This window comes from Bos javanicus, chromosome 26 (genome assembly GCF_032452875.1).
Source record: "Bos javanicus breed banteng chromosome 26, ARS-OSU_banteng_1.0, whole genome shotgun sequence".
Lineage (NCBI taxonomy): Eukaryota > Metazoa > Chordata > Mammalia > Artiodactyla > Bovidae > Bos > Bos javanicus.
The window spans coordinates 7124354-7150975 of NC_083893.1; the positions used below are offsets into that span (position 1 = coordinate 7124354).

The 26622-nt window shown below is 38.4% G+C and overlaps 1 protein-coding gene across 3 annotated transcripts in view; it reads right to left on the reverse strand.

Annotated features, from left to right (window-relative positions):
* Nucleotides 1-26622, reverse strand: part of PRKG1 (protein kinase cGMP-dependent 1) — a 1413309-nt gene that overhangs the window by 157007 nt on the left and 1229680 nt on the right. For 2 of the 3 annotated variants that reach the window (XM_061402665.1, XM_061402664.1), the window contains exon 8: nucleotides 18345-18410. In XM_061402665.1, the coding sequence (XP_061258649.1) occupies nucleotides 18345-18410 (66 nt within the window). Of the gene's footprint in view, nucleotides 1-18344; nucleotides 18411-23249; nucleotides 23474-26622 lie in introns of those variants that run through there. The other variant, XM_061402667.1, reaches the window with a different exon arrangement.

Below are 26622 nucleotides of genomic sequence, written 5' to 3' on the forward strand. Positions count from 1 at the left end.
GATGGGGAGGGAGGTGGGTGGGGGGGAGTTCAGGATGGGGAACACATATACACCCATGGCAGATTCATGTCAATGTATGGCAAAACCACTACAATACTGTAAAGTAATTAGCCTCCAATTAAAATAAATAAATTTATATTAAAAATAAACAAAAAACAAAACAAACAAACAAAAGGCAACAAATAACAAGTGTTGGAGGATGTGGAAAAAAGAAAACCTTGTACACTATTGGTGGGATTGTAAATTGATGTAGTCGCTATGGAAAACAGTATAGCTATTCCTCAAACAAATAAAGCTGGAACTGCCATGTGATTCAGTAATTTAACTTCTTGGTATTTGCCAAAATTAAAAAAATAATCACTAATTGGAAAAGATATATGCACCTGAATGTTCATAGAAGCATTATTTATGATAGCTAAGATGCGGAAGCAACATAACAGTCCATCAACAGATGAATGGATAGTATATATACACAATGAAATATCACTCAGCCATAAAAAACCCCAAACTGAAATGCTGTCATTTGCAACAACATGCAAGGACCTGGCTGGTGATTTTTTTCCTTCCTATCTCATGATTGTCATACAGCTCATCTGGACCACCACCCCTACCCACCACCACCATTTTGGTTGCATTTAATGTGTTAATATCTTTCTAAACTCTGGCGCTCAGCATTGAGCTCAGTATTACAAATGCAGTCGGGTCAGTGTTGACTGCAGGAGAATTATAACTATAGCCTAAACTTTAATTCAGATTTTATAATTGCAACCAACTCAGGGCCAGTGTGCTACCCAACTCTAAGGGATCAGAATATAACCTGTAATTATATAATCCTTAACATCAACCTGGCCTCTGAGTTTCAGTTGAGAAACATCTCTAGAAACTATATTTACTTTCCTCTGAATCAGATGATCAGAGGTGTTCTTGAAGACCGGGAGGGTATTACGCTTAGTGAAGTGAGTCAGACATTGAAGGACAAATACTGTATGATTTCACTTATACGTGGAATCTAAAAAAATAAAACAAACAATATAGCAAAACAGAAACAGACTCACAGATACAGAGAACAGAGTACTGGTTACCAATGGGAAGAAGGTAGGAGGAGGGGCAAGGTAGTGGAAGGAGATTAAGAGGTACAAACTACTAGCTATAAAATAAATAAGATATAAAGATGTAATATACAGCTGTGATAATCTTAAATGAAGTATAATCTATAGAAATATTGAATCACTATACTGTATATCTGAAACTTGTAATATTGTAAATCAACAATACTTCAACAAAACATTTAAAAATAAACAAAAATAAAAATACATATTTACTTTGAATCAGTAATTCTACTGCTGAGTAGCTCCTCAAGGAAATTATTCTAAGGGGGAAAAAAGATACATGCAAAGAATTCTTTACAAAACTAAAAATTAAAATGAGCTTATATGGCCAGTTTTAAGACTCAATTTCTGCTCATGAGATATTTTTATTAAACATGAGTCTGGTGTGCTTCCGTCGATGGGTCACAAAGAGTCAGACATGATTTAGCAACTGAACAACAAATAACTAATACAATATGGTAAAGCAGCATGATGCAATGGCCCTTGCAGAGAGGATCCTCCTTCTCCACTTATAAGCCATGTTGCATTGTGATATGATACTTTAACTCTCTAGAGCCAAGTGTAACATTAAAATAGAAGATAAAAAGTATTCTTTTCATGTTTGCTGTGACAGTAATTATGTATGTATATATGTAAATATGTGTATACCTTTTCATCAGGCTATCTGTCCCAACTAGCTCCGTGATTGACACATATGTTCAATAAACGACAGGGTAAATTTGTCTATCTGTATATCTACCTGTGTGGAAGCAAGTACTATTTATTCTACCCCTGTACGTGGACAAAGTAGGAAAAAAATTAGGCAGTGTGATGTCACTATTTAAGGTAATTAACTGAAATACTGGGGCTTGCCTGGTAGCTCAGATGGTAAAGAGTATGCCTGCAATGAGGCAGATCCAGGGTCGATCCTGGGTTGGGAAGATCCCCTGGAGAAGGAAATGGCAACCTACTCCAGTATTCTTATCTGGAAAATCCCATGGATAGAGGAACCTGGCAGGCTACAGTCCCTAGGGTCACAAAGAGTTGGACACGACTGAGCAACTAACATTTTCACTTTTCACTGAAATATTAACAGTAATTACCTTTGAATGGTGGGATTATATTTATATTTTTCTGTGCTTTCTAATTTTTCTTAGGGAGCAACTAATAAGCTTATAATCACCTGACACCAACTATATAAAAAGGTAAAAACAAGACAAAGAAAAAAGGAAAAAAAACAACCCTGCGAGTGCAACACAATAAATAAAATTTTTCACTCACCCAATTAGATTTCTCATCTAGATGAAAATATACTATCTTTCATTCATCAAGGGAGGACATCATCTTTATTACCTACCAAATCATGATTTGTCTTTGCATTCTGATTTTTGTTTTGATATTAGTTCAATTACATGATTGTAGCCAGGTGGTGCATAATATGACCATTACACTTCATCCAAACTAGTAAATTCTGCAAAGTTCTTCTTTGTAATCAAAGCTTAGTCTGGGAATAAAATTTCAGTGTTATTGGAGCTGATGCTAATCCAATTCATGTGTCTATGCTGTGAGTTTCAAAATAAGTACCAACTGCAGGCGTATTGAAAAGAAAAGGAAAGTTTTAGATCTTTATGACCCAGCTGGGCCTGTAATAACAGTCTCACCAGGAAGTGTGCCTACTAAAGTAAGCAAAACCACTAAACTCTACAAAAAAAGCAATGGGAATATCTGAAGCAGAATTCAGCTTTCAAGCCTAGTAATTACACTATTGATTTTTAAAGTGATTGTTAAGCTTCTCTCAGAAACTGATCCTGGCATCTCCCTCCCTGCTTTATCTTTAAGAGCACCAGAAGCACTATAATCCCTTTCCCAAATTAATAGCCAAAACTCTACACAGAAAACGTATAAAGAGAATTCAAATATGAAATTTCAACTCTTCCCTTTATAATTGAAGAAATTAAGATTGATTTTTTAAATTAAAAGTTTTCACAGATTTTTCTTATTCATTCACACAACTGGCTTATGAATTCCAAAGACAATGCTGAGTCTCTGAATAACAGTTCTTAAAACATTCAATGGAAAAAAAAATGCAAGCCTCAGAAATATAGAAAGCTTTTAAGAATTAACGGGGAAAAAGGAATTATTTACTCCTTGGTGTAAAATAAAACAGTTGTAATTAACAAGACCAAAGCTGTGATTGTGGTATTTTAAAACTGATACACGGTGAAATCCACTATCACTATCCATTTTATCATCTGATTGTCAGTAAAAAAGAAAACAACTCATTTCTGTCAATGGACTTCTCCGTCTGAATATCTGAATACCGTTTGACAGTCTGAAGTTATATCCTTAACCAGTACAGTTCATCTGAACCTGCTCTGTCTTTCATACTTTTGATCTATTATAGACATGTGCCAAGTCTCCCAAGGCAGAAACAGTTTTTTTGTTAACATCTCACATTTAATTATTCCCCGAAATCTGCTTTAAGGCTCCCCTGATGGCTCAGATGGTAAAGAATCCACCTGTAATGCAGGAGACTTGGATTTTGTCCCTGGGTCGGGAAGATCCCCTGGAGAAGGGAATGTCTACCCATTCCAGTATTCTTGCCTGGAGAATTCCATGGACAGAGGAGCCTGGCAGGCTACAGTCCATGGCACTGAGAGCTGGACATGACTGAGCAACTAACACACACACACACACACACCCCAAATTAGATTTAAATTTAGACTCTTAAACTCTAGTGAGCAACCCCTAGGACTGTTGCCTTAGTCTCCTATTAGTTTCCCTGTTTGAGTTCATCCCATTGGAATCGATCTTCTATTCCTTTCCTTCAAAAGCAAATATTGACAAACTGTAGTAGCAGCTGTCTTCTGATGGTTCCTTATTGCCCAGAGGATAAATCATATACCCTTAGTTTGAGATTATTAGGATATTTCTTTATTATCTGCCCTCATCTCTTTCTAACTGTATCTTCCAGGCAACTACCTGTCTAGTTCACTGTTCAGTTCCTTGACACATAAATTCTCTTGTCTTGGTATATTCCACTTTTTACTGTACAATAACATTTTCAAATTCCTCATATTTGTGTCTGCCCTTCCTTTCACAGGAGCTATATTTACCCTCCTTTCTTACTTGTAAAATCCCTATTCAAACTTTAGACAACTCACATATCCCTTTGTCCTATAAGTCCTTTCGGATGCTAGAGGCATAACACATTTCTCCCAATTTAGTTCCCCCTCCCCGCCTGCCATTTTTATTTTTCCCATACTGAAATGGCAATTTCTCATGGTTTTTAATGCACTTGTGTTGATCAGGAATTACTCCAAGCAGACAAAGACTTTTCATACTGTTCATGGGGTTCTCAAGGCAAGAATACTGAAGTGGTTTGCCATTCCCTTCTCCAGTGGACCACATTCTGTCAGAACTCTCCACCATTACCCGTTTGTCTTGGGTGGTACTATATGGCATGGCTGATAGTTTGATTGAGTTAGACCAGGCTGTGGTCCATGTGATTAGACTGCTTAGTTTTCTGTGATTGTGGTTTTCAGTCTGTCTGCCCTCTGATGGATAAGGGTAAGAGGCTTATGGAAGATTCCTGATGAGAGAGACTGACTGGGGCGGGGAGGGGGGGGGGGGGGCGGGGAATGTGTCTTGTTCTGATGGGCGGAGCCACGGTCAGTAAGTCTTTAATCCTTGATGGGTGGAGCTGTGTTCCCTCCCTGGGGCCAAACTATGACTGTCTGAGGAGGCCTTACAAACAGCTGTGAAAACAAGAGAATCAAAAGGCAAAGGAGAAAAGGAAAGATATTCCCCTTGAATGCAGAATTCCAAAGAATAGCAAGGAGAGATAAGAAAGCCTTCCTCAGCTATCAATGCAAAGAAATAGAGGAAAACAAGAGAATGGGAAAGATTGGCAAAACTAATACAATTATGTAAAGTTTAAAAATAAAATAAAATTAGAAAAAAAAAATAAAGGTCACAAAACAGGTGATGACAAAAAAAAAAAAAAAAAAGAAAATTAGAGATACCAAAGGAACATTTCATGCAAAGATGGGCTCGATAAAGGACAGAAATGGTACGGACCTAACAGAAGCAGAAGATATTAAGAAGAGGTGGCAAGAATACACAGAAAAACTGTACAAAAAAGATCTTCATGACCCAGATAATCATGATGGTGTGATCACTGACATAGAGCCAGACATCCTGGAATGTGAAGTCAAGTGGGCCTTAGAAAGCATCACTATGAACAAAGCTAGTGGAGGTGATGGATTTCCAGTTGAGCTATTTCAAATCCTGAAAGATGATGCTGTGAAAGTGCTGCACTCAATATGCCAGCAAATTTGGAAAACAACAGTGGGCACAGGACTGGAAAAGGTCAGTTTTCATTCCAATCCCAAAGAAACGCAATGCCAAAGAATGCTCAAACTACCGCACAATTGCACTCATCTCACACGCTAGTAAAGTAATGCTCAAAATTCTCCAAGCCAGGCTTCAGCAATATGTGAACCATGAACTTCCTGATGTGCAAGCTGGTTTTAGAAAAGGCAGAGGAACCAGAGATCAAATTGCCAACATAGGCTGGATCATCGAAAAAGCAAGAGAGTTCCAGAAAAACATCTATTTCTGCTTTACTGACAATGCCAAAGCCTTTGACTGTGTGGATCACAATAAACTGTGGAAAATTCTGAAAGAGATGGGAAGACCAGACCACCTGACCTGCTTCTTGAGAAATCTGTATGCAGGTCAGGAAGAAACAGTTAGAACTGGACATGGAGCAGCAGACTGGTTCCAAACAGGAAAAGGAGTACGTCAAGGCTGCATATTGTCAACCTGCTTATTTAACGTATATGCAGAGTACGTCATGAGAAACACTGGGCCGGAAGATGTGCAAGCTGGAATCAAGATTGCTTGGAGAAATATCAATAACCTCAGATATGCAGATGACACCACCCTTATGGCAGAAAGTGAAGAGGAACTAAAAAGCCTCTTGATGAAAGTGAAAGAGGAGAGTGAAAAAGTTGGCTTAAAGTTCAACATTCAGAAAAATAAGATCGTGGCATCCAGTACCATCACTTCATGGGAAATAGATTTGGAAACAATGGAAACAGTGTCAGATTTTATTTTTTGGAGCTCCAAAATCACTGCAGATGGTGATTGCAGCCATGAAATTAAAAGATACTTACTGCTTGGAAGGCAAGTTAAGACCAACCTAGATAGCATATTGAAAAGCAGAGACATTACTTTGCCAACAAAGGTCCGTCTAATCAAGGCTATGGTTTTTCCAGTGGTCATGTATGGAGGTGAGAGTTGGACTGTGAAGAAAGCTGAGCACTGAAGAATTGATGCTTTTGAACTGTGGTGTTAGAGAAGACTCTTCCGAGTCCCTTGGACTGCAAGGAAATCCAACCAGTCCATCCTAAAGGAGATCAGTCCTGGGTGCTCTTTGGAAGGACTGATGTTAAGGCTGAAATTCCAACACTTGGCCACCTCATGCGAAGAGTTGACTCACTGGAAAAGATCCTGATGCTGGGAGGTATTGAGGGTAGGAGGAGAAGGGAACTACAGAACTGAACTGAACTGAACTGAAACTATGATGGAGGTAGTGAAGATAATGGTGACCTCCTTTAAAAGACTCCATTCATGAAACTAAGACACTTACTCCTTGGCAGGAAAGTAATAACCAATCTAGTTCAGTTCAGTCGCTCAGTCGTGTCCGCCTCTTTGCGACCCCATGAATCGTAGCACGCCAGGCCTCCCTGTGCATCACCAACTCCAGGAGTTCACCCAGCCTCACGTCCATCGAGTCAGTGATGCCATCCAGCCATCCCATCCTCTGTCGTCCCCTTCTCCTCCTGCCACCAATCCCTCCCAGCATCAGAGTCTTTTCCAATGAGTCAACTCTTCACATGAGGTGGCCAAAGGACTGGAGTTTCAGCTTTAGCATAATTCCTTCCAAAGAAATCTCAGGGCTGATCTCCTTCAGAATGGACTGGTTGGATCTCCTTGCAGTCCAAGGGACTCTCAAGAGTCTTCTCCAACACCACAGTTCAAAAGCATCAATTCTTCGGTGCTCAGCCTTCTTCACAGTCCAACTCTCACATCCATACATGACCACAGGAAAAACCATAGTCTTGACTAGACGAACCTGTGTTGGCAAAGTAATGTCTCTGCTTTTGAATATGCTATCTAGGTCGGTCATAACTTTCCTTCCAAGGAGTAAGCGTCTTTTAATGTCATGGCTGCAGTCACCATCTTCAGTGATTTTGGAGCCCAGAAAATAAAGTCTGACACTGTTTCCACTGTTTCTCCATCTATTTCCCATGAAGTGATGGGACTGGATGCCATGATCTTAGTTTTCTGAATGCTGAGTTTTAAGCCAACTTTTTCACTCTCCACTTTCACTTTCATCAAGAGGCTTTTTAGTTCCTCTTCACTTTCTGCCATAAGGGTGGTGTCATCGGCATATCTGAGGTTACTGATATTTCTCCTGGCAATCTTGATTCCAGCTTGTGTTTCTTCCAGTCCAGCACTTCTCATGATGTATTCTGCATATAAGTTAAATAAACAGGGTGACAATATACAGCCTTGACACACTCCTTTTCCTATTTGGAACCAGTCTGTTGTTCCATGTCCAGTTCTACCTGTTGCTTCCTGACCTGCATACAAATTTCTCAAGAGGCAGATCAGGTGGTCTGGTCTTCCCATCTCTTTCAGAATTTTCCACAGTTTATTGTGATCCACACAGTCAAAGGCTTTGGCATTGTCAATAAAGCAGAAATAGATGTTTTTCTGGAACTCTCTTGCTTTTTCAATGATCCAGCGGATGTTGGCAATTTGATCTCTGGTTCCTCTGCCTTTTCTAAAACCAGCTTGAACATCAGGAAGTTCATGGTTCACATATTGCTGAAGCCTGACTCGGAGTATTTTGAGAATGACTTTACTAGCGTGTGAGATGAGTGCAATTGTGCGGTAGTTTGAGCATTCTTTGGCATTGCCTTTCTTTGGGATTGGATTGAAAACTGACCAACCTAGACAGCGTATTAAAAATCAGAGACATTACTTTGCCAACAAAGGTCCATCTAGTCAAGGCTATGGTTTTTCCAGTAGTCATATAGGGATGTGAGAGTTGGACTATAAAGAAATCTGAGTGCTGAAGAATGGATGTTTTTGAACTGTGATGTTGGAGAAGACTCTTGAGAGTCCCTTGGACTGAGAGGTGATGCAACTAGTCCATCCTAAAGGAGATCAGTCCTGAGTGTTCATTGGAAAGACTGATGTTGAAGCTGAAACTCCAATACTTTGGCCACCTAATGCAAAGAGCTGACTCATTTGAAAAGGCCCTGATGCTGGGAAAGATTAAAGGTGGGAGGAGAAGGCGACAACAGAGGATGAGAATGTTGGATGGCATCACCGACTCAATGGACATGAGTTTGGGTAAACTCCGGGAGACGGTGATGGACAAGGAGGCCTGGCTTGCTGTAGTCCGTGGGGTCGCAAAGAGTTGGACACGACCGAGTGATTGAACTGCACTGAACTGAACTGAGACAAAGATTTTGGTATTTATGGCTCTGGACCTTGAAATAGGATTTAGCTTGTAATCTGTACTGGTTATTGATTTATTTATTGGTTTTCAGTTCTAAATTCGCCCTTTTTAACTGCTCTATAAAAAGTGGATTGGGTCATTAAATTTTTTTCTTTGCCAACTTGCATTGAAACTTTGCCACTGGGGAGAAACGGCAAGAATAAAGCGATTTGCTTCCTGGCTCCAGTCAGATTGCTCGGATTTTGTACAACCTTCTCCAGGGTATGGCTACTACAGTACTTGGAGTTCAGCAATAGCAAGCAGCCAGCAGCTTCCCCAGCACACCTCCCCTCGCGTAGTTTCCCTGGTATGAGCAGCTTTCTCTGGAACACGTCTGGCATAAGTTCTACTGCCATGGCATCAGAGCACGTTACTGCCATCTAGCCAGCATGGCTGTGTCCTTCCCAGCAAGGGTGATTTCCCCCTGAGGGACACTTGGAAATATCTTGGGACACTTTCTGTTGTCACCTTGGGGTTTTCGGGGAATGTTAACTTGTATTTAGTGAGTAGAGGTCAAGATGCCACTAAACATTCTACAGGGCACAGGACAGCCCTCCACCAAAACCAACTCTCTGATTCAAAATGCCAATATTATCCAGTTCCATGAACAACTCTCCATAACAAGGTCTAGTTCTTAGTCTCAGCAGAGCAAGGTAGAGGGTGGAGAGAAGGATGGGGGAAGGCAAATGTTTTTCTTGAATCGTCTCTTAATGGCCTGAGGTCTGTGACAATTCCTTGTACTTTCTGGTTTTTTTTTTTTTAGCATCCAAGATCATTTTATTTATTTTTTTAAATTTAAATTTATTTATTTTAATTGGAGGCTAATTACTTTACAATATTGTATTGGTTTTGCCATACATCAACATGAATCTGCCACAGGTGTACATGTGTTCCCAATCCTGAACCCCCCTCCCATCTCCCTCCCCATACCATCCCTCTGGGTCATCCCAGTGCACCAGCCCCAAGCAACCTGTATCCTGCATTGAACCTAGACTGGCGATTCATTTCTTATATGATATTATACATGTTTCAATGCCATTCTCCCAAATCATTCCTTGTACTTTCTGTATCCTGAATTTCTGCTATGACCTTTTGACTAACTTGATCAATATCTAAAACACTTTTAATAAGAATTTTTAAACAAAAAACTGCTAAGTTTTAACTAATGACCTACCAACATACTAATGACATTGAACTTCTTTTACTTTGAATAGAGTCAAATTTACCAAAGAATACTGATAGAAGCTCAGTGTGTTTGGGACTCAACAAATTAGAGGTGGAAATTATCTGTACAATAGGAATAGAAATAAGTAGTGTCACATTTATACATTTGCCTCAAAACTCCTCAAATATAGACCAGGCCTTCTCAGTGAGTTCTCTAGTCAGTAATGCTGTATATAATTTCTATAACTACTTGCAAGAGGAGGAGGGTGTACAATTTTAAAGTACTACAACACGCATATGTGATGAAGAGCAGTCCCATTCACCTCTTTCCGTGAGTTTAAACCATTAATACTACCTCTGGATATGACCGTTTTCCAGTAGCTATGTGCTTATTTTGCAGTTAGATCAGGCTTGCTCAGGGCATGCTATAATTCAACTTCCATTATTAAAATAAACCAGTGTAATGACTCTTTCAAGCTTCTGGATTTTATCTCTCCTGCTTAATAAATATTTTTTTGTAAAGCACACCAATCAATAATAGCTCCATAAAGAAGACAAGCCCAAATGATCACAACTGAATGATCACATTCTAGCAAAGTACATTTGTCTTCTCGTGTTCATCCTGCAAATATCCTCACATCACCCTGGATTTCATTCTAGAAAATGCACCAAAGTAAAATCCATTTAGACTGTGGGACAGGCTGAGGCTCTGAAAAATTTTAAATTCATCCCCCTATCAGTTAAGTAGTGTGACTACACGCTGTATGGTAACTGGAGTTCCCACAGTCTTACCATGTGGACAAAGACTGGTAGATACATAAAGATAACAGATACATAGAAGGAAACAGAAGACATAGGTGGGGCACATGCCACTGGATGCGTGGGCCTTCATGAGACCGGCCTGGCGAGAACAGTAGGGTAAGAACAGTGCTGAAAAGATTCTACTGTCATCAAATCTTTCCATACGGTTCTCCCCCTCTCTCTCCATGACACCTGAAATTCTAAAACCTTCTGGATTTTTGTGATTTTTCAGTCTTCAGGGGTAAGTCATTCAAATGTAAGTAACCCATAGACCATCATCATCTTCATCTCTACGTAGCTACTACTCAAATTAATACAAAGCCTGAAGTGAAGTCCTTGAGATTGCAAGAGAGAAATTAAGAAGAACAGGGACCAGGGCTTTCCTGCAGTCCAGTGATTAGGCTCTTCCACTGTAGTGGGGCACAAGTTCAGTTCCTGGTGGGGCAACTAAGATCCTGCATGCCATGTGGTTTAACCAAAAAGATAAAGAAGAAAGCCTGTGTGTGTGGCAGGGGTGGGGAGTGTAATGGGAAAGAGGAGTGCCTGTAGAAGAGTAATGTGATGAGGGAACTAGAGGTAAAGGGTGTCAGAGAGAGGAAAGCAAGCTGGCAGATGGCACTGGGAAGACCAACAGCGGAACACACTTCAAACCAGTATTCTTTACGATTTTGCTTCATTTAAAAGATAGGTTGAGCAGAGCCTGGAGGAAGATCAGAACAGGGCCACTGGAGGCAGCAATCAATTTTTTTATGTTGGTTAAGTAAGTTAGGGGTTAGCAAACTACAGCTCACAGGTCAGATTCAGCCCATTGACTGTTTCTTGTATGGCCATGAGCTGAGAATAATTTGTGCATTTTTAAGTGGCAGGAACAAGAAAGTTTCAAAAGATGAAGAATACTTCTTGACCTCTAAAAACAATGAAATTCAAATTCCATCATCCATACACCTTTATTGAAACAAAGACATGTTCATTTACTTATTGTCTTTGATTGCTTTTGCATTACAATGGTAGAATTGGGTAGATGCAACATTTGGTCATTTGGCCTACAAAGTGTGAAATATTGACTATCTGACCTTTTATAGAAAAGCTTATCCTATCCTTGGTTTAAGTCATGGAGCTAAGGCTTCATATTTACATACCCCACTCAGAATAAATCTCGTGCACTTAACTAACCCATCATTTTTGTGGGGAAGTTCTGTGATCCTCTGTTCCTCCTTGAGCATGAGCCTTAGTGAGTCTCACCCTTCACCAAGCTGCTTGTCAGAAACATCAATAGCACCCTTCCTGAGAGAAGTTGAATAACTACTATTTTGTCATCTTTTTGCATCTCTTCTGACATCCTAGGTCCTGGTATGGAAGGCTTCCTTGACTCCTGCCTGACAGGTCCATTGCTTATTCTACAGAGCCCAGAGCATAGATTCAGTATTTTTGTTTATTTTGCCTTCAACTTGGAGTTGACACTGAATAGCAATAGCAAACAGGGAATGGAGGGAGGCACCAACCCACCACAAGTAAGAGTAGATCTGGTCGAGGCTAGGATCAGAAGCACCATCATTGGAAACTGATGCAGATGTGGCTAAAGAGGCTACCTGTGGAGGACAGGATGCATAAACAGAGAGGAGGTTTTGCTACCAGCACCGATAAAGGAATAACAACCAAAAATTTAATATAATTGAGTTTGCCCTATATACTCAGTTTTCAGACCTATACTGAACTTATGTCTTGCTCATCTCAGTAGCCCAAGTAACTGATACTGAAACAGGCATTCATCTTTATCTTTTGTAATGATTAAACGTAAAAATTTCCTAGTCTGGCTCTAATCTCAGTTTTGATACCTAGCTCCAGTTTTGGTGTTGAGAAATAGTCTTCAGCCTAACAATTCCAGTGACTTTTTCTCTATGTCCAATCTTTCTTGGTAACCTATTTGCTCCTATATTTTGTATAGGTCTTGGGACAAGTCTTATGACACAGGAATTGATAGATCAGGATGGATACTGGTCCTGTTGCTGCTGCTGCCAAGTCGCTTCAGTCGTGTCCGACTCTGTGCAACCCCATAGATGGCAGCACACCAGGCTCTTCTGTCCCTGGGATTCTCCAGGCAAGGGTACTGGAGTGGGTCGCCATTTCCTTCTCCAATGCATGCATGCATGCTAAGTCGCTTCAGTTGTGTCTGACTCTGTTTGACCCCATGGACTGCAGCCCACCAGGCTCCTCCGTCCATAGGATTTTCCAGGCAAGAGTACTGGAGTGGGGTGCCATTGCCTTCTCCTCTCCAATGCATGCATGCATGCTAAGTCGCTTCAGTTGTGTCTGACTGTGTTTGACCCTATGGACAGCAGCCCACCAGGTTCCTCCATCCACAGGATTCTCTAGGCAAGAATCCTGGAGTGGGTTGCCATTTCCATCTCCATGGTTACTGATCCTGGTATATGCCAAATACCCTTTTCTAGTTGTTGGATCAAGGATAGGTCTGGAGATTCCTGGCTGGGTGAAGCAGAGGACCATGGAGCAAAGGGGTGGGAGAAACACAAACGGAGGTCATACCATTGCTGTTTACCAACGAGCATGAAAACGTTTCAACTTTCATAACCAATTGGCTGCATCTTGGAGTTATACAGTAAATGAGGGATACAGTTGAGACTCTTAGATTTTAATTTTCTGGGGGAAAATATATGACTCTTTGTTAAAAACAGTAAGAAAATTACTAGTAAATATTCAGTGATCTCAATGTATCAAAAAATGTCATCTTACATAAACTCCTAACTTCACTAATAACTTACCACACGGATGAAGAAGTGGATTGCATAACTGATTATGGGACACAAAGATATACTTATGTTCACATTTATTTCTCTTCATGGATTCTAAAATAAGATATTCTAAATATACTTAGTTGTCTTTTATGTATTCAAGAATGTTATTAATGGAAATAGATTGTTCTGTTAGATTCAAATTTCTTTATGTCAATTTTCATGAATTTTAGAGTCACTGCACATAATTATGAAAATAATGTAAGAAACCAGTCCTCAGAGAATGCTTCTTGAGAACAACATGTATCTGTTTATCACTTTCTAGTTTGTCCGTGAACTCTTTTTTTTTTTTTTTAATTTCCCACATGCGTGATTAGTTACAATGATGTTCTTTTGCTCTCCCTCTGGAATAATAAAGCATAATCACTGGCTTACATAACATGGTACCTCAGTTGTAAATTTGTGAAAGAAGCTCCATGTGTTGGTAGTTCTAATGCTCGCCATCTGTTTGCATGGGTGAAGCCCTGGTGCTCCCTTAATTGGCCATAAATTAGGTACTAGCAGCAAGATTATGACAGGATCCTTCAGTTACAGTTTAATTTCTTTTTTAAGCTGGGATTCAACATTTGGTGGGAATCCCAACTCCTCTGATAAGAGCATAGAAATGCACTTCTTGAGCCCTAGACTCAAGCCATCTTCTCTCTATGTTTTAAGCTAGACCTCCCTCAAGGTATGTTCTCTGTATACACTTCTGAAGATAAACTTACGCTGAGCAGAAAGAAAAAACTACTAAATCCAGGAGATTCCAGTACCTTCTCTACGAAGAGGAAGAGGCACATTGATTGAGCGCTCACTACATATCTTGTGCTGTGTGGGGACCTTGACATATATTAAATTGTTTGATCTTTGAAACAATTTTATAATTTAGGCATCTCCCACTTTTCAGATAGGAAAACTAAGACTTAAAATTGAATTGCCCATATTGTCATAACATGGTGTAGTAAAGATTCAAGTGTTGAGCTTTGGACTCTATTTGACCAAGTCCATACACTCCTCACTGCACACTATATATGAGTAGGTTTGAAAAAGAAAATGGATATGGGCAAAAGTATGTATGTGATGCTACTTGATGCTCCTTCATCTCCTGGGATCTCAGTCAACAGAACTGAAGAACCTACACTAGATAACTCTCAGTGTCCCAATAGTTTGTTTTCATGGCTTGATTAATCTGAGCTTGAATATTAACCACAAAGCCTTAACAAGTTATTAAAATGTTATGGACTTCAGTTTCCTTTTCTGTTAAACATCCCATCTTCCAGGTAGAATCATTACAAAGGAAAGTAGATACATAAACTGATAGAAATACCCATCCATCCTCAATCAGCAGGCAAACGCTCAGCCTCACTGTCATTCTTCCCTCATCAGATTCCCTTGTGCTTTAGAGGGAAGATTAAGGCCATTCAAATTACCATAACTTTCCTTGTTTACATCTCTACAAATTTTCTACCTATTCTCTTTTTTACTATCTTCAGAACATTAAAAAAAACCAAAAACATGTTTTTCCAATTTCTCTTTCCCTGTTTGCTCACAATTTCCTCCCCTGTGGACACATTTCTATCAAGTGTCACCCCCAACCTCTGCCCTGCCTCTTTTTTTCTTTTTTAACTTGGCCACCATGGCATGTGGGATCTTAAGTTTCCCAATCAAGCAAACACAACATCTTAACCACTGGACTGCCTGGGAAGCCATCCTCCTCAAGGTTTGTGTAGAACCATCACAAGGAAACTCTCCAAGACCTCACTAGTGTCTCATGTGCCCTCCATTCTCTCTTTTTTCTTTGTTTAGCCTAGTTTCTTGAAAGAAAAAAAAAAAATCCTTTGGTCTCAATGCTCTCACATCCTCAGTACCGACTCACTCTTTGCAATCTGCATTCCACTTTCACTGTTTTATTAGATATTTTTCTCCTAGGTTGCTAAATTTTTTGCCCTTTTCTCTATATATTCATGCCTCTCAGTTCCTCACTTGTATTTACTTCTGCTGATTATCGTTTTTCCCTTGAAATCTTCTCTCGGTATCTGAGGTTCCCTACACTGTTCTAGTTGCTGACATTGCAGTTTTATCACTGGTTTTCTTCCTCTGCCTCAATTTTACATGTAAGAATTTTCCCGAATTCTAAACTTGGTCTTTTAATCTTTTCTATTCTTTCATGCAATTCCATCCAGTTTTATGGCTTCAGTTGTTAACTCTATGTAAGCAATTTTTAGGTTAATTTTATGTTAACTCTAACAAGCATTCTTGTCCTACATTTTCTACCTCCTGCGAGGCACCTGTTCCTGAGTGTCAAACTTGTATGTCAAATTCATGATATTTTTATTGAATAATTCTTATGCTTCCCAAACTAATTCTTTTTCTACATTCCTTCTAGATCTTCTAAATTTCTTTTTTACCCTTTACATTCAGGCAAGTCTCAGCCCTCTGGGTTTATGTCTTTATTCTTACACATGCCTATAATGATCTCATGATGACCACTTAGATTTACAGACTGCTAACCAGATATTCCGGAGAAGGCAATGGCACCCCACTCCAGTACTCTTGCCTGGAAAATCCCATGGACGGAGGAGCCTGTAGGCTGTAGTCCATGGGGTCGCTAAGAGTCGGACATGACTGAGTGACTTCACTTTCACTTTTCATTTTCATGCATTGGAGAAGGAAATGGCAACCCACTCAGTGTTCTTGCCTGGAGAATCCCAGGGATAGGGGGAGCCTGGTGGGCTGCCATCTATGGGGTCACACAGAGTCGGACACGACTGAAGTGACTTAGCAGCAGCAGCAGCAGCAGCAACCAGATATTCTGTCTGTATCTTCTCCCTTTAATTCATCTCATATAGCCTTCTCAGTGTCTTAGTGATTGACACTATTTTGCTGCATAGAATTGTCAGAGTTACCCTTATCCACCATTTGGTGATCTTGTTGAACCAGCCCCAACATGTTTGTGAACTTATTTGTCACACTTTGTCCTCCAACTACCTTAATACAGCCTTACTTTAGTCAGCTGAAATGGCTTATAGCTCTACTCTGAGTACTGCTGATGCTATTCACTCTGTTTCTCTTGCTGCTCCTATGCTTATAGATCTACGTAATGAAACCATTTATTTCATGAAGACTTCTCTGATTCTCCCCAGAAGTTGTCAACTCCCACAGATGTGGGCTCTGGACCCTTCTTACATTCTGCTTTGCATGACGGTTATTTGTATAAATGCCACAGTTCCTCTACTAGAAGTTACCCCCAAACCAGAATCTGTGCTGCTTCTTTAATTCTCTTTACAGAACCTAACAATGTCTTGTATGTGATAAAGCCTCAAAAAGACATTAATCAAATGAAAGAAGGAATGAATAGGTAGTTATTGTTTCTGGGAACCAGAGGAAGAGTATCTATTTCAGAAATATTCATGGATATAGACATCATCTCGGAGATGATGGCAATGGCACCCCACTCAATACTCTTGCCTGGAAAATCCCACGGACAGAGGAGCCTGGTAGGCTGCAGTCCATGGGGTTGCTAAGAGTCAGACACAACTGAATGACTTCACTTTCATTTTTCACTTTCATGCATTGGAGAAGGAAATGGCAACCCACTCCAGTGTTCTTGCCTGGAGAATCCCAGGGACGGGGGAGCTTGGTGGGCTGCCGTCTATGGGGTTTCACAGAGTCGGACACAACTAACGCGACTTAGCAGCAGCAGCTTAGACATCATGTGGAGAAGGGCATGGCAACCCACTCCAGTAAACTTGCCTGGAGAATCCCATGGACTGAGGAGCCTTGTGGGCTACAGTTCATAGGGTCACGAGTTGGACACAACTGAAGTGACTGAGCACACACACACACGCGCGTGGCTATCATCCTGCAATGATGCCCTCTGGTTCCATCGATCCAGCACAGAGGGGCATGCAAAAGTAAGATCTGTAAATCAAGTGGGATTTCTCTTCATCCAGAGTCCCCTGAGCTCAACATTCAACTCCATCATTCTGATCATATCTGCCACTCACTTTCATTCCACACTGACACAGCCTATTCCAGCTGTAATGGCGCCACTAAAATGGATGCTTTACAGTTCTTCTCCCCCGTCAGGCACTTGGCTTTTGTGATAATGTATCCACAAACACAGCAATGAGAAAATGTTTGGAGGCCTGCATCCAGGTAGTGGAGCATTTTATTCAGGCTCTCGGAGAGTCAATAAAATAATCTGACATTTTAGTCTAAACAATAAAGCATTCAGGCAATGAGACTAGCAAGGAAGAAAACAGAGAAGGAACAGGCGGACGTGTCGCCGAACAAACTTGGAATGGCTCTAAATATGCCTATGTCTAGGACTGATGCTTTCTCCAAAAATGTTTTCCTAAATACTTCTATTTTAGGAATCTGAGGATGGAAGAATAGAGGAGAAAACTAAAATGTGCTCAAGGAATAGTCCATTTCCTAGTAACAATAATAACCACAAATGTATAGTGTATAAATATACACTTTTATAATTATTATAATATACTATAAATATTTTATAAATTATAAAGTATATTGAAAGTACTAATAGTCATTATTTTCTAAAAATTTACACCAATGGCACTGGTTGAGAGTCTCCTGGGTAAAGACCACTTGGACAGATGATTTTCTCACATGTTCTCATCAATGCTCACAACATGATGTTGCATTATCCCCAGTTCACAAATGAGCTAACTGAGGTGAAGTTCATGGTGGTTTAAGTACCTTATTAAAAATCACAAAGCTAGAATGGCAGAGTGAACCACTTCCAAGAATAACAGGGAATGAGAATCAAATATAAAACTCATTTTCAATAAAAAGATATAAACAAGTATTAATAGCTCCATGAAGTGATGTCTCATCCCAGGAACTTATGTGTGTCACTGATACGAGTGTGTAATATGCATAAGAAAGCAAAGTACTTACTCTCTGTCGATTACAAGGCAGGTTACAGCTTCTGCCGCAATTACATTCGCTGTTCTCACATCTTCCCTGTATAAAAAATAGACAGCAGTTCAAGTAAAGCACCCTTTAAAAACAAAGAAAAGTGTTCATTGTAATTAATTCAAGACATTCAATTACACTCTTCTGATTTTTCCTCTTTTAGGTTTAAGATTTGTTCACGTTTCAAATTACTTTGTCCTGAGAAACCACATAACTCTTGTTATTAATAACACAGATTTTACAATTACAATCCAGCAGCCCACCAGGCTCCTCCGTCCATGGGATTTTCCAGGCAAGAGTACTGGAGTGGGGTGCCATTGCCTTCTCCGAAAGTTATAATTTTCAAACTTAAAAGTTTCACTTACACAAATGAAACAAAATTTTGTGTCACCATTCCCTATCGTATCTGGAGAGTTAATGAGTTGACTGGATGACGATAAAGACATGAATGAAGATGAATAGGTAAACTTTAGAAAAGATCTGCAGACATAATTCTAGAAACTTAAGTACCTAATCCATTTGTGTATGAATTTATCATTATTACCTTGAGAATTATGGATCTATTTTAATCAATTCCCTGCTTTAAAGACCCTGAACTTATGTGGCTAAACTTTTGGCAACTTAAACAGTTACTCACCTGTACCAGAGTTTGTAGGTTCTTCAAGAATGTTCAACAAATCTTAATCACTCTGATTGAAATGTGTAGGTACTGTCGCTTTAAAGCATCTAATTGGCTCTGCAGCAGTATCTATCAACTTCTTAAACATTTAAAAATCTGCTCTCCTTATCCAGTGGTCAAAGGTGGATTTGGTAAGTTAACATTCACATTTTGAGCTACTAAAAATGTAATTGTACCACTGTCATGGAAACATTAAGTTATACTTGAAAATATACTCTGTTTCCTAGAAAGGTAAAATGTCTAAGCTAATCTAATTAATGATACATATACATTTGAAATACATTACAGAGATATTACATAGGAAATACTATGGTCTTAATAACATCTTCTAAAAATCACAATTGGAACAGTATATGTTTCTAATATCAGGCTTTTAAAGTTTTGAAAATAAAGATGTTCCCAGTGTATTTTATTTTTTCAAAACACACAAAGTTCTCACACATACACCTGAACTGTAATTTTTTCATTGATCTCTTTCACTGTTGCTGTATCATGCTGTTAACGACTGCAGTTGCTTTGTAGTAACTATTACTATTTGGGAAAGCAGTTTCTCCTTACCAAAATTCTTTTCCAGAAATACCCTGATGGTATTCTCAAGCATTCATATTTAATACAGACTTTAAAATCACTTTCCACTTCTGAAGAAACCCACAATGGGATGCTAGTAAAGTTGTATCACATTTTTACATTGATTTCAGAAGAAAGACATTCTGATGATATTAATTTTCTCTGCAAGAGCATGGCATGTCTACTTGTTCAGATAGAGTATTATGTCTTAATCTTTCTTAATCTTTTTCACTTGGGCTCTGGCATTTTTATAGAAAAGTATTCTTCAGGCTTTTATATCATCAGTTTCTCTTATGGCATTGCTTTTGCATTTCTGTTTTTTATTGGTTATTGCTACTAAAGAAAAAACCTATTGAAATTTGTATATTTGTAATCTGCATACCATACAAAGTTCTCTTCTGTTTCTCAAATTTCTATTACAGTCTCTTCAATTCTCATTGTGATCTTCCCAGTGTCTCCCCAACATCCTCTACCTTCTATCTAAACTGGTCTCCTCCCAATGACTGAACATGTCATTTCCTTCTTGTCATGAGTTCTTACCACACGTTCCCTAAGCCTAGGAACTTCCTCTCCAGTTCCTTGACCAGTTCACAACTGTTTCTCCTTTAGATCTCGGTCCAGATGCCCCTGGCTCAGTGATGCCATGCTGAATTCACTAGATTGGTTCCTTGTTTGTCTGTTCTCATGGCCCTAGGTAGCTCTCCATACAAGTACTTGTCACAGTTTACAATTTATACATCTATTTGCATGGTCACTTAGTCCATGTTTCTAACCTCCTTTCACTAAATGTTATGAGGGCAGGGTCAATGGCCAGTTTTGCTCCCAATTTTATCCTGAATGGCCTGCATAAGAGGTGGTTAGTAAGTATATGGTCCAGGAATCTTGAACTCTTGGGAAGAATAGAGTTCAGGCTTTGGAGTAACACTGTCTTGGTTTTACAAAATGAGGTGAAATCCTCAGTTTTCTTGTCTATAAAAGTGAGAAGGATAACAGTGCCAATTTAATGATCTTAAATGCAATAAAGATAAGTTTATCACAATGCCCAACACACAGAAAGCAATGGTTCTGCCATTCATTACTTCCAAGGTTTCCCATTCACCAATGCCATCATGTCTGTCCTTGTGGAGGTGCCGGCTGGTGCTCTATGAAAGATTGCTGCCCAAGAACAAAGTGAGCTTTTCCTATTCCATAGAAATAGATAGTATACTTGAGAGTCCACTATCACTTTTGAGTGTGAATTTTTGGTAAAGTGGACAAAACAGACAAATCGTCAATAATGGCCATGAGGTGGCTCATAAACTGCATGAGTAACTGCTTAGGAGATGCTCACAGCAGCCTATGTTACTACAAATAGCTGCCAGTGTGTTTTTTAAAAAATCCACCACGGCTTTATAGAAAACTAATTTTAGCTGAAATATGCTTCTACCTTAACAACTTAAAATTGTCCACAGTGTTTAAAACTATGACATATACAAAGTAACACTTTATTTTGAACAATGTCTCCTGTGTATATAAATTTTAAAGTATGCTTTCATCACAAATGTCCAACATTTAAAATTTTTATCATGTTATCTGGTCTGAATTGTGTATACTTTCAAAAATGGATGCTATTTCCTTGCAACAGAAAGAAAATACATATATATTTTAAAATGCAAACGATGAAAAATCAAAGATCAAGAGTGACATAGTTGATAGAAACTGAAAATATTTTATTTTTAAAAAGGAAAATGTGTAAAGTTATAGCCTATAGTCAGGCTCAGCACCTAGTAATGTGACATGTATCAAAAAAAAAAAAAAAAGATGTGTAACATGGGTGATAAACAACACAGCATATTAAAGAGTTTGTTATAACATTTGCTATTTATTGTCTGGCTCAGTGGTAAAGAATCTACCTCAAATGCAGATGATGTGGGTTTGATACCTGGGTCAGGAAGATCACCTGGGGAAGGAAATGGCAACCCACTCCAGTATTCTTGCCTGGAAAATCTCCTGGACAGAGGAGCCTAGTGGGCTACGGTCCAGGGGGTTGCAAAAGAGTCAGATACAACTTAGTGACTGAACAAGAAATATCAGGAAACATATTAAATAATTTGCACAAATCTCAGTTAATACATATAACAGAGGGTATTTTACCTGAAATTTACACATGGGGATATATGTAATACACCAAAAAACAGACATAGCTAATGAGTTGCTGTCCTGGAATTTGAACAAAGATCTGTCTGGTCCCAAAGTACATGTTCTTTTATCATCAGTTCACTACCTATACCCTCTGCTATAAGATTTTAAATTAACAACTATCCTAAATTCATTCTAATGCTTAGGATGACATCTAAGCAGTAAGCACTCATGACTCTCTGTCCATCATTATAAAATTATATTTAATTATTAATAAAGCAGCATTAATACGTTAATGGGTGCCCAACTGCAAAGCTAAATCAATAAACCAGTTTGATTCTCATGTTATTAGAACTCCTATCTGTAGTTACGTCTTAACCCTGCTATGCTGCTTTATAACAATGTTTTATAACAATAGAAAATCATTCAACGCCAAGTCCATTCAATGCCAAATTCCTGTTGCCATTACACTATTATTGAATTTTTACTATTGAGATAGATGTTTAATGCCACCATGCTTGTCTATGCAGGTGTCTGGAAATGCCATCCCTGTGAGAGAAAAATGCCATCTGACATAGTATTGACACATATTCATCCCCTATTTTATGAGATATTATAGAAACTTCTGATAAGAAAAGAATATAAGCCAATACTGTGATTTACTATGTGTGCTTATTTCCTTTATTGGACCAAGGACTAAAGTAAAAGCAAATATCCTTTGGACTGAGATATGCAATATTAAATACTCATATAACAGAAAGCTCCTAATAGCTCCATGTCTTTATGAAACTTATATCTGTCTATACATAGCTGTTATGATACTGGTTTCACACAGAACATCTACCAGTGTCTCAGAGGCTTCATGTAATACTAGCTTAGACATGCAGAAAAGGAGACAGGGGGAAAGAAAGAAGAAAGAGGGAGATGGTGTGACTTAAAAAAAAACAACTGAGCATTCTTTCAGTTTTACTTTTTGGCATATCAGGCTATTTGATAATTTCTAATAGACTAATACATGAGACTTTGAAAATACATTGGCCACAAGAGAATTTTATAAACAAAATTATAAGATAATATCTAACATACTTAAAACTTTCACAAACACACATAGCCTCTGAACACAGCATACTTCTTTATATAGAAGTAAAGGCACGTGTATCTCCCTAATAGTCTAGGTCTAACTTGCACGAAGTCAGACACGACTGACGTGACTTAGCAGCAGTAGCAGCAGCAGCATGCATGTTGAATTTAAAAATAAAAATCTCATATTCATTTATTTCTGTACTTGTATATTAGTTTATTTCAGCATGACAATAACTATGAACAACTGCAGAAGTAGCTACTATTCGGCAGATTAATAGATATTACACAAACTTGCTACTGATTAATGAACAAAGCTGTGAGGTTTAGTAGTGTTCTTTTCTTAAGCATTTTTGGAGGAGTTAGAAATTCCTTTCAATGAAATCATAGAGCATGAACAATCATCCCCAAATAGTTGCAAATACAGTTTTCTGTGCACTGACTCGGATAGTCTTTGAACTTCATCACTGGAATCTTCATCATCGCTGTATCCCAGTGTAGAGTCACTGTCAGTATCTGAATAATCCATAGCAAGAGTTTACATCGACTCTTCTCTTTCAGAAGCAATTCTCTTGTGTCTCATGGCCGCTAGGAAACTCTATAGTGCATTGATATATCTCTGAGAACAAACACAGAGTGTGTGAGGCCAAAGCAGAATGTAGTTCATGCAAAGTAACTAACTGTGCCAGCAGGAGCTCTCCCTTTTCAGCTCTAGAGCAATGTGACTGCTGTCATCAGAGTCCTGGCATTCCCTCGGTGCCAGCCTTGACAAAAATTGACACTTCTCCAATAGCTCATGAACTTAAGGCAACTGTGGGTCAGAGCCCTTCATTCTCAGTCAAGTGCTTCAGGCAGCATCCATAGTTACATTTAGGACAAAATAAATCCTATTCATCTCAAAATCAAGGGCAATCTTACTATAACATGTAGGATATTCAAAACTGATGGGCTATGAAAAGCATCAAAGAGTCACTTGAAATTAGACTTTGAATTAATTATGAACTAGAATTGTAGAATTTGTGGCAAGTTCAGCTGTGCTATTCAAAAGTTTGGTTCCTGAGCAGATAAGTATTGTGAGGAAAAAAGAAAAAAAAAAAAACTGTATCAGGTCATTTACTGACTCTATCTACTTCCTACCATTATTCCAACATGATTTGTAACTCCAGTACTCCCAACAGAACACGAATACTAAGTGTAACATGAACTAATACATACAAAAATACGTGTCTTCTTATCAAGCGTGGCATAGAGTTAATAACCAGTAAATGTTAACTGTCATCATTGTCACTTTAAGATCCTCTGACATCTAGAAAGCACGATACTCTTTTGCATATAGTTTTTCTCATGAAGTCTTTTCTAAATTTCTATAATAAACCAGTCTCCCATTTGTTTTCGGACACTACCTTTTCAGTCTGTTTTCCTGAATCCTCTTGGTTCACTAGAAAACTGGTGTCTCTTCAAAATTCTCCTTTTGGCCTTTTCATTGCTCTAACTTTTCTTATTGGGGAGATCTCTATGGCATCAGCTGTTAGTTTTGTATTAATGACTTCTAAGTCTTAACTTCTAAGTTTACTTTTCTTCTACTGGACACCCTTGTCTGAAAGTTCCACTGCAACCTTGAATTCAAACCTGATTCATTTTCTTTTAACCTCAAAACCACTGTTTTCCTTGTGTTTCCTATCTTGGCAAATGACATCACCATTCTTATATTTGCTTAGCCTCAAAAATTAGATCTTTTTTTTTTTTTTACTTTCCTTTCTCCATCATTGGCTCTGATTGATTATATTGGTTCCATCTTTGCCTTTTCTCTTACATCCATTCTTCGTTTGCATTCTCAGAGCCACTGCTTTACTTTGGGCTATCACTATCTCTACCCTGGAATGTTGATCTGGCCTTATAACTGATCTCCTTGCCACCACACTCCCTTCTCTAACCCACATCTCATTTTTCTGCACATTTCCAAATATAAGTCCAGTCATGTCAATTCTTTGCATGAGAATTTTCAACAGAAAGAAGTTTCTACACTTTCATTTAGAGTCTGAGGTCCTCCACCAATTGACCTATGATCTTTCCAGGCACTATACAGACTGTCCTCTGCTGCACCTACAGCAAATAACTGTTTCCTTACAATATGCCAGCTCTCATCTTCATTCTTATACACAGATGGCTCCTCTGACAACCCTCTACTCTAGTTCAGACTTTCATCAATGCAGACTTCCATGGTCTTTCATTAGCTTTTTCAAGATGGAAAAATCCACAAAAGAAATATATCTACAAATTAATTATAGAAATATATATACATATAGTTAAACCAACAAAAAAGAGAGGAAATAGAAAAATACTATAATGCCACCTGCCAGGAGATAATTAAGTTTAATACCATTGTGAATATTTTAAAAAAACTTTATTATTCTTAAGTATTCACATTTCTCATGAATATAATAAGTCAATATTTACTTTAACAAATATTTACTGAAGGCTATTATATTCTAAATGTATGAATGCTATGGTCCACTGGGGATGAAGTTAAATTAGTAGGCAAATGTATAATTGAATATGCTGATCAAATAGCATGCTAACAGAGATATTAATAATAATAGGTAGGACATCATCTAGCAAATAAGATGACAGCCTTTATGAGGACATTAAAAATTAAGACCCACTCCCAAATGAGTTGAGTTAGCAAAATGAGTCAGGAAATGTATTTTCTATGGGAAAAAAAATATGCAATAGCCCTGGGGTAGGAAATAGCTACTATAAAACAAATAAGGTTGGAATTCAGGGATTGAGGAAAAGAAGGCAAGGAACACGAGAAACCAGAAAGGAAGGCAGGAACCCCCATCCAGATCCTGTAGACTCGTTCAAGGATCTACTTTTCAAAAGAGACTAACTGAAACTTTTTTCTTTTAACGTATTAATAAAATCTTAAAAATTAGTTGGAAATCACAAGCTTAGAGGAAACAATTACTATGAAATAAAATAACAAGGAAACAATTTTAGATGAGTATTTTTAAAATGCCGACATCCCTTCCACTTAACTAAAGTAAATGTTACTGTATGGAAGTCCGCATATTAAAGAATATATCTAAACAGAAAATATGATCTCTGTCCCTTAGAACCTTGTACAATATAGGAGTAATGAAACAAACTAATGCATAGAAATCAGTGTATTATCAGGAATATTTACCAACTCATGACAAAGACTTGAGTTTATACTCTATACACCTATTAGAATGCTCCCAAGGCAGTCTCTGGTTTTTCATTGATAACAGAGACTTATGACATGAGCTCAAAGAGGATGTTTCTCTAGGCAGAACAACAATAAGTATTATTCATAAAGTAACTCCATTTCATTCTTTCTGGTAACACAGGTGCATATTTCCATTCACTGTATTATCTCACTTTCTGAGAGAATGCAAATCCTTATAGATCTATACCCATGGAAGGTCACAATAAATGAAGTTATGAATTTGAAAGAATTCAATTTTCACATTCGTTCATATTACTTCTGCTGGGATGATGGCATAATGAATTTTTGATGTGACTTAGGAACTCTGCATTCTGTGGCATGATTCAATAACAATGAACATAGACATTTATTAGGCTGAACCAAAGAAATTGCTGTTTTTGCAGGTTAAGATGGCCAATTATTGGCATTCATGATCCAATCTAACACATGGAATTAGTGAAAGTGAAAGGGGATATAAAACAATGACGGAAGACTGTATATTGCTGTTTCTTTCCTGCTGTGCTCCCTATGTGACATAAACTGAACTGACTTCAGTAGTAATCTGTATTGTTTCCATATTCCATGTA